The following is a 13,696-nucleotide window of genomic DNA, read 5'->3' on the forward strand; positions in this document are numbered from 1 at the left end:
TCCACAAAGGCCTGTCTTGACAGTTTGACCGAGGATCTTCAAGGTCACCGGAATGATAAAAGTCTTCTTGGGAAATTCTGACTTCTGGCCTGACAGGATATTTCCCATCACCCTCAGGCCCTGAAGTTTTCCGGCTTTTCTGGGCATGATACTACCACATGACCTTTATTCCCACAGTACAAACACAACCCCTGCTGTCTCCTCCGCGTCTTCTCACGCGAGGAGAGGCGGGTAGCCCCAATCTGCATAGGCTCCTCAGAAAATTCCTCAGAATCTGAGGTTCCCTTGGGAAGGAAGGAAACCTCAGTCTCCCTTTCAAGCCTACGCTCTCTCAGCCGTCTATCCACCCGGATGGATAACTGCATGAGCTTATCCAAGCTATCAGGCAAGGGATATTGTACCAGTTGGTCCTTTATCTGGTTAGAAAGACCGCTTCGGTACTGGTGTCTCAGGGCTGGGTCATTCCACTGGGTATCATGGGCCAACCTCCGAAACTCCGTACAGTAAACCTCAACTGGCCTTCGCCCTTGCTTAAGGATCGAAATCTGAGCCTCGGCTGAGGCCGTCTTGTCAGGGTCATCATACAACATGCCCAGTGCCGTAAAAAAAACATCAACACTTTTAAGCGACGGACAGTCAGGCTGCAACCCATATGCCCAGACCTGTGGGTCTCCTTGTAGCAAGGAAATCACTATGCCCACCCGCTGAATCTCCGACCCAGAAGACTGAGGCCTAAGCCGGAAGTATAGCTTGCAGCTCTCCTTGAAACAAAAGAACTGCGAGCGATCTCCAGAAAAACGATCCGGGAGATTTACTTTCGGCTCCTTAACCCCTGCAGGTGCTGCTGCTGCGGGAGCTCCGCCAGCAGCCTGGAAGGTGTGCATTTTAATGGACAAATCATTAAATTGTCGAGTCAGGACCTGCACCTGATCGACCACCTGTTGCAACGTATTTTGAGGGGTATGCTCCATATTCCCACAAAATTTCAACAGGAGTATTAGGCTGCTGAATATGTTATGCACACCAGTGCCTGCAGGAAAGTACTGGTGTCAGAACTGTTATGCACTCCAGTGTCTGCAGGAATATACTGGTGTTTGAACTGTTATGCAAAACAAATGGACTCACAGACAAACTGGGGAATATGACATAACGTACACAGAAGGTGATAGGGTAACAAAATACACACAAGGTGAACAGAGAAGCCCAGAGGCTAAGGAACTGGGTATCTCCCTTGTATTAGAACTGCACAGATGGAAAAAGCAAGATGTTGTGTTTTAATACGTAGAGAACCCAAAATGCTGTTGCTAAGGGCAACAGCAAAACCCTAAAGGGTTACCAACGGGTGTGGCAGTAAACTCCTTGGTCAGAGATGGAATGATAGACACAAGGAGAGTCTCCACAATCCTGGTTCTCACTTGCAGTGCACAGGTTTTAGCTTACTGCCACTAAACTGACCCCTGACACCTAGCACAGTGAGACAGGATTAGACAGGCAAGTCTTAGAATACAGCCGCAAACTTGCTAAGTTCACAGAGTAGTACAGAACCCCAGCAAGCTAAACGACTGACTCCAGTCTTACTGCTAGGTCTGGATTGGCAGAGTGTAATACCAAATCCCCAGGCCTATTTGCAGTAAGCAACAAACAAATACAAAGCTACACAGTACTGGCTAACTTTCATGAACTGACTAACCAACAAAGATTCAGCAGCATCTGCTTACCCTGAAAAGAGGCCTTATAAAGCAGGTGCTGTCCACGCCCCACTCAGACCTCACAGACTGTGAGCACAAAAACCAGCACCGGATCCCCTGCCGTGCACAGAGCCTATAACCACTGCACAGCAAAAGACCCGAACCGGAGTATCAGCTGCGCTCAGGTTACTCCACTAGCACTTGTCCCCCGGTTGCCATGACGACGTGGCAGCACAGGGCAGGAGACCCTAACAGGTAGGTATGACCTCTTCCGGAATGCCTTTTCCCTTAGGATCCGGCGTTCAAACCGCCATGCCGTCAAACGCAGTCGCGGTAAGTCTTGGAACAGACAAGGTCCCTGCTGGAGCAGGTCCTTTCTTAAAGGCCGATGCCACGGTTCCTCTTGGAACAGACATGGTACTTGCTGAAAGCAAATCCCTTCTTAGCTCCCGAGGCCATTAGTCCTCTGTGAGCATCTCTTGAAGTTCCGGTTACCAAGTCCCTCTTGGCCAATCCGGAGCCACGAGTATAGTTCTTACTCCTCTATGTCTTATAATTCTCAATACCTTGGTTATGAGAAGCAGAGAAGGGAACACATACACCGACTGTTACACCCACGGTGTTACCAGGACGTCCACAGCTATCGCCTGAAGGTCTCGTGACCTGGCGCAATACCTGTCCCATTTTTTTGTTCGGGCGGGACGCCATCATGTCCACCTTTGGTCTTTCCCAACGGTTCACAATCATGCGGAAAACTTCCCGATGAAGTTCCCACTCTCCCGGGTGGAGGTCGTGCCTGCTGAAGAAGTCTGCTTCCCAGTCGTCCGCTCCCGGAATGAACACTGCTGACAGTGCTATCACATGATTTTCCGCCTAGCGAAAAATCCTTGCAGTTTTGCCACTGCCCTCCTGCTTCTTGTGCCGCCCTTTCTGTTTACGTGGGCGACTGCCGTGATGTTATCCCACTGGATCAATACCGGCTGACCTTGAAGCAGAGGTCTTGCTAAGCTTAGAGCATTATAAATTTGCTCTTAGCTCCAGTATATTTATGTGGAGAGAATTCTCCAGACTTGATCACACTCCTTGTGTGACTGCTCCCCAGCCTCTCAGGCTGGCCTCCGTGGTCACGAGCATCCAATCCTGAATGCCGAATCTGCGGCCCTCTAGAAGATGAGCACTCTGTAATCACCACAGGAGAGACACCCTTGTCCTTGGATATAGGGTTATCCGCTGATGCATCTGAAGATGCGATCCGGACCATTTGTCCAGCAGATCCCACTGAAGAGTTCTTGCGTGAAATCTGCCGAATGGAAGCGCTTCGTAATAAGCCACCATTTTTACCAGGACTCTTGTGCAATGATGCACTGACACTTTTCCTGGTTTTAGGAGGATCCCGATTAGCTCGGATAACTCCCTGGCTTTCTCCTCTGGGAGAAACACCTTTTTCTGGACTGTGTCCAGAATCATCCCTAGGACCAGCAGACGTGTCGTCGGAACAACTGCGGTTTTGGAATATTTAGAATCCACCAGTGCTGTCGTAGAACTACTTGAGATAGTGCTACTCCGACCTCCAACTGTTCTCTGGACCTTGTTCTTATCAGGAGGTCGTCCATTTTCTTTGAAGACGAATCCTCCTTTCGGTCATTACCTTGGTAAGGACCCGGGGTGCCTTGGACAATCCAACGGCATCGTCTTGAAACTGATAGTGACAGTTCTGTACCACGAACCTGAGGTACCCTTGGTGAGAAAAGGCAAATTTTGGGACATGGAGGTAAGCATCCCTGATGTCCCGGGACACCATATAGTCCCCTTGTTCTTTGCTATCACTGCTCTGAGTGACTCCATCTGGATTTGAACCCTTGTAAGTGTTCAAATTTTTCAGATTTAGAATAGGTCTCACCTAGCCTTCAGTACCACCATATAGTGTGGAGTAATACCCCTTTCCTTGTTGTCGGAGGGGTAAATTTATTATCACCTGCTGGGAATACAGCTTGTGAATTGTTTTCAATACTGCCTCCCTGTCGGAGGGAGACATTGGTACAGCAGACTACAGGAACCTGCGAGGGGGGAAACCTCTCGACATTCCAATCTGTACCCCTTGGATACTACTTGTAGGATCCAGGGGTCCTGTACGGTCCCAGCGTCATGCTGAGAACTTGGTAGAAGCGGTGGAGGGCTTCTGTTCCTGGGAATGGGCTGCCTGCTGCAGTCTTCTTCCCTTTCCTCTATCCCTGGGCAGATATGACTCTTATAGGGACGAAAGGACTGAGGCTGAAAAGACGGTGTCTTTTTCTGCAGAGATGTGACTTAGGGTAAAAAACGGTGGATTTTCCAGCAGTTGCCCTGGCCACCAGGTCCTATGGACCGACCCCAAATAACTCCTCCCCTTTATACGGCAATACATCTTTGTGCCGTTTGGAATCTGCATCACCTGACCACTGTCGTGTCCATAAACATCTTTTTGCAGATATGGACATCGCATTTACTCTTGATGCCAGAGTGCAAATATCCCTCTGCGCATCTCGCATATATAGAAATGCATCCTTTAAATGCTCTATAGTCAATAAAATACTGTCCCTGTCAAAGGTATCAATATTTTTAGTCAGGGAATCCGACCAAGCCACCTCAGCTCTGCACATCCAGGCTGAGGCGATCGCTGGTCGCAGTATAACACCAGCATGTGTGTGTATACTTTTTAGGATATTTTTCAGCCTCCTATCAGCTGGCTCCTTAAGTACGGCCCTATCCGTAGATGGTACCGCCACTTGTTCTGATAAGCGTGTGAGCGCCTTATCCACCCTGAGGGGTGTTTCCCACCGCGCCTTAACTTCTGGCGGGAAAGGGTATACCGCCAATAATTTTCTATCGGGGGAAACCCACGCATCATCACACACTTCATTTAATTTATCTGATTCAGGAAAAACTACAGGTAGTTTTTTCACCTCACACATAATACCCTTTTTTGTGGTACTTGGAGTATCAGAAATATGTAACACCTCCTTCATTGCCCTTAACGTGTGGCCCTAAAAGAAAATACGTTTGTTTCTTCACCGTCGACACTGAAATCAGTGTCCGTGTCTGGGTCTGTGTCGACCGACTGAGGTAAATGGGCATTTTACAGCCCCTGACGGTGTTTGAGACGCCTGGACAGATACTAATTTGTTCGCCGGCCCTCTCATGTCGTCAACCGGCTTGCAGCGTGTTGACATTGTCACGTAATTTCCATAAATAAGCCATCCATTCCGGTGTCGACTCCCTAGAGAGTGACATCACCATTACAGGCAATTTGCTCCGCCTCCTCACCAATATTTTCCTCATACATGTCGACACACACGTACCGACATACAGCACACACATAGGGAATGCTCTGATAGAGGACAGGACCCACTAGCCCTTTGGGGAGACAGAGGGAGAGTTTGCCAGCACACACCAAAACGCTATAATTATCCAGGGACAACCTTTATATAAGTGTTCCTCCCTTATAGCATTTTAATATATATACATATCGCCAAATCAGTGCCCCCCCTCTCTGTTTTAACCCTGTTTCTGTAGTGCAGTGCAGGGGAGAGCATGGGAGCCTTCCCACCAGCCTTTCTGTGAGGGAAAATGGCGCTGTGTGCTGAGGAGAATAGGCCCCGCCCCCTTTTCGGCGGGCTTCTTCTCCGGAGTTTTAGATATCTGGCAGGGGTTAAATACATCCATATAGCCTCAAGGGCTATATGTGATGTATTTTTCGCCATACAGGTATTATACATTGCTGCCCAGGGCGCCCCCCCCCAGCGCCCTGCACCCTCCGTGACCGCTGTGTGAAGTGTGCTGACAACAATGGCGCACAGCTGCAGTGCTGTGCGCTACCTGATGAAGACTGAGAGTCTTCTGCCGCCTGGTTCCGGACCTCTTCATCTTCAGCGTCTGCAAGGGGGGTCGGCGGCGCGGCTCCGGGACGAACCCCAGGGCGAGCCCTGTGTTCCGACTCCCTCTGGAGCTATGTCCAGTAGCCTAAGAATCCAATCCATCCTGCACGCAGGTGAGTTGAAAATCTCTCCCCTAAGTCCCTCGATGCAGTGAGCCTGTTGCCAGCAGGACTCACTGAAAATAAAGAACCTAAAAACTTTTTCTAAGTAACTCTTTAAGAGAGCCACCTAGATTGCACCCTTCTCGGCCGGGCACAAAAACCTAACTGAGGCTTGGAGGAGGGTCATAGGGGGAGGAGCCAGTACACACCATGTGATCCTAAAAGCTTGCTTTTGTGCCCTGTCTCCTGCGGAGCCGCTATCCCCATGGTCCTGACGGAGTCCCCAGCATCCACTAGGACGTTAGAGAAATAATAATAATATAATGATAATGATGCTACTTATTAATAATAATACTCAATACAAATAATAATAATGGTACTTATTAATAATAATAATATATAAATATTATTAATATTATTATAAAAATAATAATATAATAATAATGATACTTATTAATAATAATACTCAAAAAAATAATGATACAATAATAATTACAAATAATAATGATACTTAATAATAATAACACTTAATAATGATGATACTTAATAATATTAATAATAATAATAACAAGAGAAATCTAATTAATAAACAAAATTATTTATTCATACATGAGAAATGTATTTATGTTACTCTTTTCTATATTTGAGATAAAAATCCAATGACAACCAATTCATTTTTTTTATAATTATTTTTTATCATATTCCCACAAAAAATATATACGGTGATATTACAATCAATGCTTTGTACAAAAGACAACAATCACCTAAAACAGCATGTCAGTGCAAATCAACACGTCTGTGACACAACTACATTGATGGTGAGTACATTCTGTTGGAAAGACACGTAAGGCGTATTATTCCTGCTTCAGAGCTGGACGCACATTAGGAGCGATAATTGGTGACTGCGCATGCGCTGCCTAGAAGAAACCCTTACTGCGCAATGGCGTACTACATTGCTATTTAGACGGCCTATGCGAACCATGGGTGGTCCAGGACCCGATTCAGAGCTGGACGGAAGTTTAATGCCACATGCAAGCAGCATTGCATTTCCGTCTGATCTCTAGGAGGGGGCGTGCAGGAGATGCCTCAGTAGAAGAGACACCTCCTACGATCTCAGCACGATGCAAGCTGGGATCCAACATCGCGACCATCGCAGATGGCCAGCTGAGTAACCTTCACCCTGGGCAGGTGGCCAAGCGGGTGCTGCAAGGCCAGGAAGCGGTGACACGCAGACCCTTGGCTCTCCCCTCCCAGAAAATGGGGGCAAGTTGCGCCCGTTTCTAGGAATGCAAGCCTCCCTCCCCTTCCCAATCCTCTCAACGCCGCTGCCTGTTAAGCAGGCAGCAGAAGAGGGGAACTATGGGCGACAATCTTAAGTTCTGTTTTCCTCATCGATATTGCGTCGATGGTGGAATGACCAGATCTCCCAATGCACTTGAGCAATGATCAGATAAGAAAACTGGGCGTCGCAGCGTTTTCTCAATCCATCGCACGGAAGTGCACAAGGGGAACGCTTAAACTGGCATTTGCACTTGAGAACCCCTGTGAGTAATCTCAGCCCATTCATGAATTGGCTGCACCCCTGAATCAGGCCGAACAGTAGTTCATGGGCCATATACACTGCACTATAATTACAACGTTTTAATTGGACCATTTGTCTTTCACCAGCATCAACTGCTCCGTATGATGAAATGAACACAAGTCTGCATGATTTCAAAGGAACACAAGGCAAACATTAAAATCCAGGTAAAAAAAAACCCCAGAAAAGCGTCCGCTAACTGCAATTGTATATCAGAACATTGAAGCAGAATGTCTACCTAGAGAACCGTCCATGGGTTGGAGCCTTTGATGGCTGCATCAATGTGTTTAATCAGGACTAAAATGATGCTTGGGAGCGATCCATTCTCTTTCATGCCTCCCGCTCCTCCCAACAGGTTGCAGTGTTGTCAGCTCCACCAGAGGCGGCCATTTTGTATGCAGTGTGCATGAGGAAGCAGCCGAGTGTCACACAGCGACTCACAGCTTCACCTCCTCAAAACATTGTTTTGATGACATCATTTTTCCTTAGACATTTCATTTTAACACTTCCTGACACAAAAACCTACTACAATATATATTTTGGCCAGGTATCAAGAATAATAGTCAGTTTTGATCCCATTTAATGTATCCGTCACAGCACTATTACTACACGTCAATGCCTGTAAGTGTCGCTGGAGGATCGCTGTCTGGGAAGATGTTTAGTCACTGACAGAAGACAAAGGCAAATCACTATACATTCAAATAAAACTATACATTTCTCTGGTAAAATAATTGTATTGCTCAATAATTCAATTTTACACAACACACAAAAATATATTTTTACATGTCTGTCCTTCAAGTACAGGATTCCTGACTGGGAATTATTGCGGAGTATTTCATATTGCTGACGTGTTCTAAGTGAAGATAAACCTCTATAGACACGGAATACGGAAAATATCAATTCAGTGCATGTTTTACTATGATAAAATATCAGACGATTCTGGTCTCTCTGCTATGTAATTATTAAATGTTTGATCATTTTTTCATGAGTCATAATCAGTTGCGGAGCTATGGGGCCCGGAGTTGAGGAGAAGGCGGCGATATGGGTCCGCCCTCAGAGGGAATATGCACATCCCCCACACTGATGCGCCAAGAACGCCCAGTAGACGCGCATGCCCAGCAGTAAAGACCGGTGTGCCAGTGTCACCCCTTATCCCATGCGCAGAAGAGCAGAAGTGAGGGCCACGGTGCAGTGGCGCTCCCCCGAGGAGTTCGCTCTGGGGCCAGGGGATGCCGTGTTCCACCACTGGCCACAAGGGTCACTCCAGTGATCTCTGTAACACCAGTGAGGGGGTCTGCTTATTGCGTCCATAACATACACCTGTCTCCTGTCTTCGCTGCTACAAAGGACAGAGAGACGTGTGACCCGGAAAGGGGGGGGGGGTAATGTCTTATCTAAGATCCAGCAGCGGTAATTTCTCTTGTAGCCATGTGCGCGCACAGGCTGGTCATGGTTATCGCACGCTTCCGGATTGCCTGCACTGGGCCGGAGTCACAGATAAACGCAATGTCGATGTCAGATGCTCTCAAGCTAATTTTTGCCACTGCGTATGCGCCAAAGCCGCACTGTGCACTGGCAGCGATTAGAGATTGCACACGTACAGAGGATTTATTTATAAAGCGAGCGACGGGTAGTCAGCGTCTGGGGGAGGTAACAGGGGTGGCTAGAACAACGCAGGCGCGTTGGGAACGTTTTCTGGGCGCTCCCTAGTCCACCACTGCAAAATAATTTGCATCTGGAGAGGCCCCGGCGTCTTGGGTGAGTCGCTCAGTCTGAGACAGGATAGGGTTGCTCAGTGGTCAGGTGTGTGGAAGCGGCGGATGTGAGATGGCGTAAGTGGGCGTCTCTGTACACAAGACTATTAGCGTGCTTTCACAAGTCCAATGCAAACTAAATTGCAGCTGCGCAATGTTACCGCTCCATAGCTTACAGATTGACAACAAACTCTCATTAAATAAAAGTGAAGAATGAAAAATGCGTCTTCCGCCTTCAGATGACTTTAATGTACGGCCTTGTACATGCCCTCCGGCAACCTTAACTAAACGCCTGAGTCATGTTTGTAAGTAAAGCAAAAAAAGCAAGTAACTCTTGTGTCTGGAACAGACCATGTCGCCATGCCAGGGGAGGAAATAAACAAATGTTAGACAACGTTAATATTACACTACAATTTAGATTTCAGTTTGCACACACCCCACCCAAATCTACCTCTCTCTGCACATGTTACACCTGCCCCACCTGCAGTGCAACATGGTTTTGCCTAGTTGCTTGCTTTTTTTGCTTTACTTACAAACAATAATCTTAATCTTCAGGCAGAGGTTTCATTGTCTCTGTAACTCCGCCCTCTGCCCTGAAGATTTGTGCTGTATCCCAGGACAAAAACAATTTTAACTGATGCTATAAAGAAATGGCAGAAAAGCACAGACGGAAGCTAGAAATAATTTGGTAAACATTACAGAGTGTATGTACAAAAAGTGAAACAAAAAAACAAAAGTTGCCAGATGGTGTAATCGCCCTGTTCTAATTGGGCGTTCATGTTTGACGTGTATTAGCAAAGTCTGGTAATTACTCTCTGGTGGCTCCCAAAATAAGGGGCGCGAACGGATCTCTCAGTGTTTGTATTGCAACAATGTGACACTGGGGGTCATTCCGAGTTGATCGCTAGCTGCATTTGTTCGCTGTGCAGCGATGAGGCAAAAAAACGGCACTTCTGCGCATGCGGCGCAATGCGCACGCGCGACGTACTATTACAACGAACGATGTAGTTTCACACAAGGTCTAGCGAAGCTTTTCAGTTGCACTGCTGGCCGCAGAGTGATTGACATGAATTGGGCGTTTCTGGGTATCAACTGACCGTTTTCAGGGAGTGTTCGAAAAAACGCAGGCGTGCCAGGTAAAGCGCAGGCGTGGCTGGGTAAACGCAGGGCGTGTTTGTGACGTCAAATCCGGAACTAAATGGTCTGAAGTGATTACAAGTGCTGAGTAGGTATTGAGCTACTCTAAAACTGCACGGCATAGCGTTTGCACGGCTGCTAAAAACTGCTAGCGAGAATGACCCCCCATTGTCATTCATTATTTTATTTGCCCATGTTACGTAGCCTAGTGACGGTTGGGGGATTTTAGGGGAAGCCCGCCCGCCCTCGCGCTGTTCTGTTAGTCAGATGCTTCGGTAAATTCTGTGCCCACTGGAGCTGAGGTTGGGTTGAACACGAGTTCCTGTTGCTATCACCCTATGTTTGGTGTGTGAGAGGCGCCTGAAAACAGCGGATCTTCGTGTATGTACAACTCAGCGCAGCCGGCAAAGAGGCCTACCAGCCCTCGGCTCTCCCTCAATAAACTGTGCCTACATTACCACTTTCGCTGGCACGTGGCGACGCGACTGAGCTACGTGTCACTCTGCACCGGCTGTAGACGCCTACGCTCGGCTCGGGGGCATTCGCTGTGCTAAATCATGCAAGATCCATCCGCAAATCGGACTTCGCGTTCAACTCTACGCCCCAGCCCCAGTGTAAACATCCAGTACAAACAACAGAGCGATGACCCCGTAAGAACCATTTACGTCAATATTGCTAGTTCTGGGCGTTTCCACACATTTTATGCGCAGCACAGAGTCACTTTTACGGAGTTCATTCATCTAGACATATATACAACTCTATAGCATTTCCCTTTGTTTATCCCGGCGGGACGCTATAATAAAATTATCTTCAGTCATCTGTTGAGCAGAGATTGAGCTGGGCCGGAAACGTTGGGAGTTGGATGTTAGAGGCGGCCTTGTTTAGCGTCTCCGATCGCGCCCCAGACATCAAAGACAAACTCGTCGGGGAAAGCAAAGTCTCCGAGGGCTTCGTCCAGGGCTACCGCAAACTCATCCGGATTATTCTTGTCCCTTCCGGCTTCCACCATCGTCGCAGCTGAGAAGTGAGACGCAGTTTGATTAAAATACAATTTAAACACAAAAACAAAAAAACATTTACACTTTGTGCAGCTGCGCTGGGTACCGGGCGCTCTCGTGTCTCAGGCGGAATTTGTGCCATACTCTGATGCAATTTAAGTACAGCAAATCATAAAGTTATTTATTGCCAGGTCCCTGCACGAATGGAGCTGACAATCTACTTTATGTCAGAATACAAATAACCTACCAGTATATTTTTGGAAACCATAGTATCTAGTGTAAACACGGAGAGAACATATAAACTCCACACATATAATGCATTGGTGAGGAATTGAATTAATGGGGTGAGATTCAATAGTTTTCTCGCCGGCAGTCAGTAGATGGAGCCTAATGGACCTATTCAATTGTTGCTTTGTTCAGGCACGATCAGATGCTGCCGCCACCAGCAATTCAGCTCACACTCCCGGGGTTGGCGAGCTGAAAAGAGCAAAAATTGACCTGTTTGAGCGCTGAAACGCGACTTTCCGCATCACGCCCATTACTCTCTGGCTATAGAGCGATAAAAAAAGCACAATTGAATAACGCCCGCCTGATCTACCGTCACTTTAGACAGGAGATTGGGCGCGATAAACAACTGAATTCTGACCATGGATGTAGTGCTAACCTCTGTGCCACCATGCTGCCCCAAGTGTCATAAATACGCAGATGGAATGATATTTTGATATACACACACGTTGAAAGTGCTCTCAGTTTATACATCCACCAGGAGCAGCAATGTAATTCCATAACAAATTACACTTAATATCAAATACGTGTGATACAGGTATAAGGGGTGGAGGGGCATTTGTTGTAGTTTGTGCAAAACAGATGTAGCCAACCTATGACTTTCTTACTGATGTGGAACTACACTTCCGCCCTGCCATCCGTGGACTTGTAGTTCCACAACTATGGCTCCTATTCCCCAATATATGAAAGGGCCAGTTCTGAAGGGAAATGGTCACAAATGAACTGAAGAAGAAAACAGATCCCATCACATCAGAAAGGGGCTTCAGGGGGGGTTTCCTCCTGCTTTACCTGAACTGTGTCTGTTTGCACATCTGAGTATAACCCTCGATCCAGGAGATGCCACTGAGCTAACAGCACGGGAACAATCACCGGCTTCATTCCAGGAGAACATACAAGATTGCCTGGGCCACGAGGTTGCCGTATACGGGACCCGAAAGCTCCCAAGTAGGACCTGGAATTGTCTTGGAGAATACGTACTATCACATCTATGGAGGTGTATATGGACCCTAATGTTTATGGCCTTCCTGGGGTCAGGTCTTCGACCCATGACCTTACACCTAGGCAACCATCCAGGGCCCTCAGGGTGTTCCGCCAATCTGCGTTACAGGCGCTGGGATTAGAAACTGAACGGTGATGTTTTCATCTTTATTTCCCATGTACCCTGTAATTAATGTCACCAATAAGAAGAAACTGCAGCTATTGAAATAAACCTAAAATATGGCGACTGTAATAATAATAGAAAATAAGTTAGAAATCGTTTGCAAATACCGTTCTCATATCACTCGCCGACGCACGGGAGGCTCCCTTACATTATATCTGCTGGGACGGCTGCTGACTCTGGGGCCGACGCGGGTCAGGTGTTCGCACACTCAAATGACAGCGGCTTACAGTAAGCCACATGCGTACTCAGCTCATGCCGACGGACTCAAATTGCGCACGGCTCAGCGTACCGGCCGCAATGCCCTATTTACCGTGAAATTTTCTTTTCAGTAAGCATTCCATCGCTTTGTTACCACCTCTGTACGGGCCCCTCCATCTGCTACACATCGGCCACAATACTGGCGACGGATGGACGCTGCCGGCAAACGAGGGGGTGGGATAGGGCGAAAGGTACATGCTAGAACCATAAATAGGAACCTGGCGGAAGCAATCGCTTGCATGATAAATTGATCTATTTTCATGTTCTTTCTAGTCAGATACACTGTGTTTGGTATGGTTGTGTTTCATGTCTACTTCTGGCATCAATTAAGCTTTCCATTTGCTCTATCTATATCCTGGGGGGAAACATGAGGCCGTACAAGGCCGAAGCGAGGCACAGACCCATGGGAGAGCCTGTGTACGTCCAAGTGTATACGGCTGTGAAACAATCGCAGTTCCTGCAACGGCAGGAGAGACGCTGTATGGGCCTGCTTCACTGGGGGGGGCGCAGTACAGAGCGATTATTAACTACTGCGCATGCGCGTTGGCGGCGAGATCAACTCCTCGCGCAGTTGAGTATTGCGCAGATGTTCACAGCGGGCGTGGCAGGGATTGCGCATTCTGTCACGCAGTGCTGCACAAGGGGAATGCTTAAATGACTACTTGACAATCCGTGACAAATCGCAGCCGCTAGTTCTGAGTGCAGCTGCGCTTGTTCTGCATACACCACTGGTTCAGGCCCCGTATCTCTCTATACGGCCTCTATGAACCCCGCCATCGCTGATGCAGTTTAAATACAGGAAGACAAATGGGGCCCTTTA

The 13,696-nt window shown here is 47.6% G+C and overlaps 1 protein-coding gene across 1 annotated transcript in view; it reads right to left on the reverse strand.

The window, feature by feature from the left end:
- Positions 1–6,280: 6,280 nt before the first annotated feature.
- Positions 6,281–13,696, reverse strand: part of GIPC2 (GIPC PDZ domain containing family member 2) — a 142,501-nt gene continuing 135,085 nt past the window's right edge. Inside the window, exon 6 of the mRNA XM_063939011.1 lies at positions 6,281–11,190. Coding sequence (XP_063795081.1) covers positions 11,039–11,190 — 152 coding nt within the window. The 3' untranslated portion in view covers positions 6,281–11,038. The remainder of the gene's footprint in view (positions 11,191–13,696) is intronic.

The sequence above is a fragment of the Pseudophryne corroboree genome, chromosome 9, assembly GCF_028390025.1.
Source record: "Pseudophryne corroboree isolate aPseCor3 chromosome 9, aPseCor3.hap2, whole genome shotgun sequence".
Taxonomy (NCBI): domain Eukaryota; kingdom Metazoa; phylum Chordata; class Amphibia; order Anura; family Myobatrachidae; genus Pseudophryne; species Pseudophryne corroboree.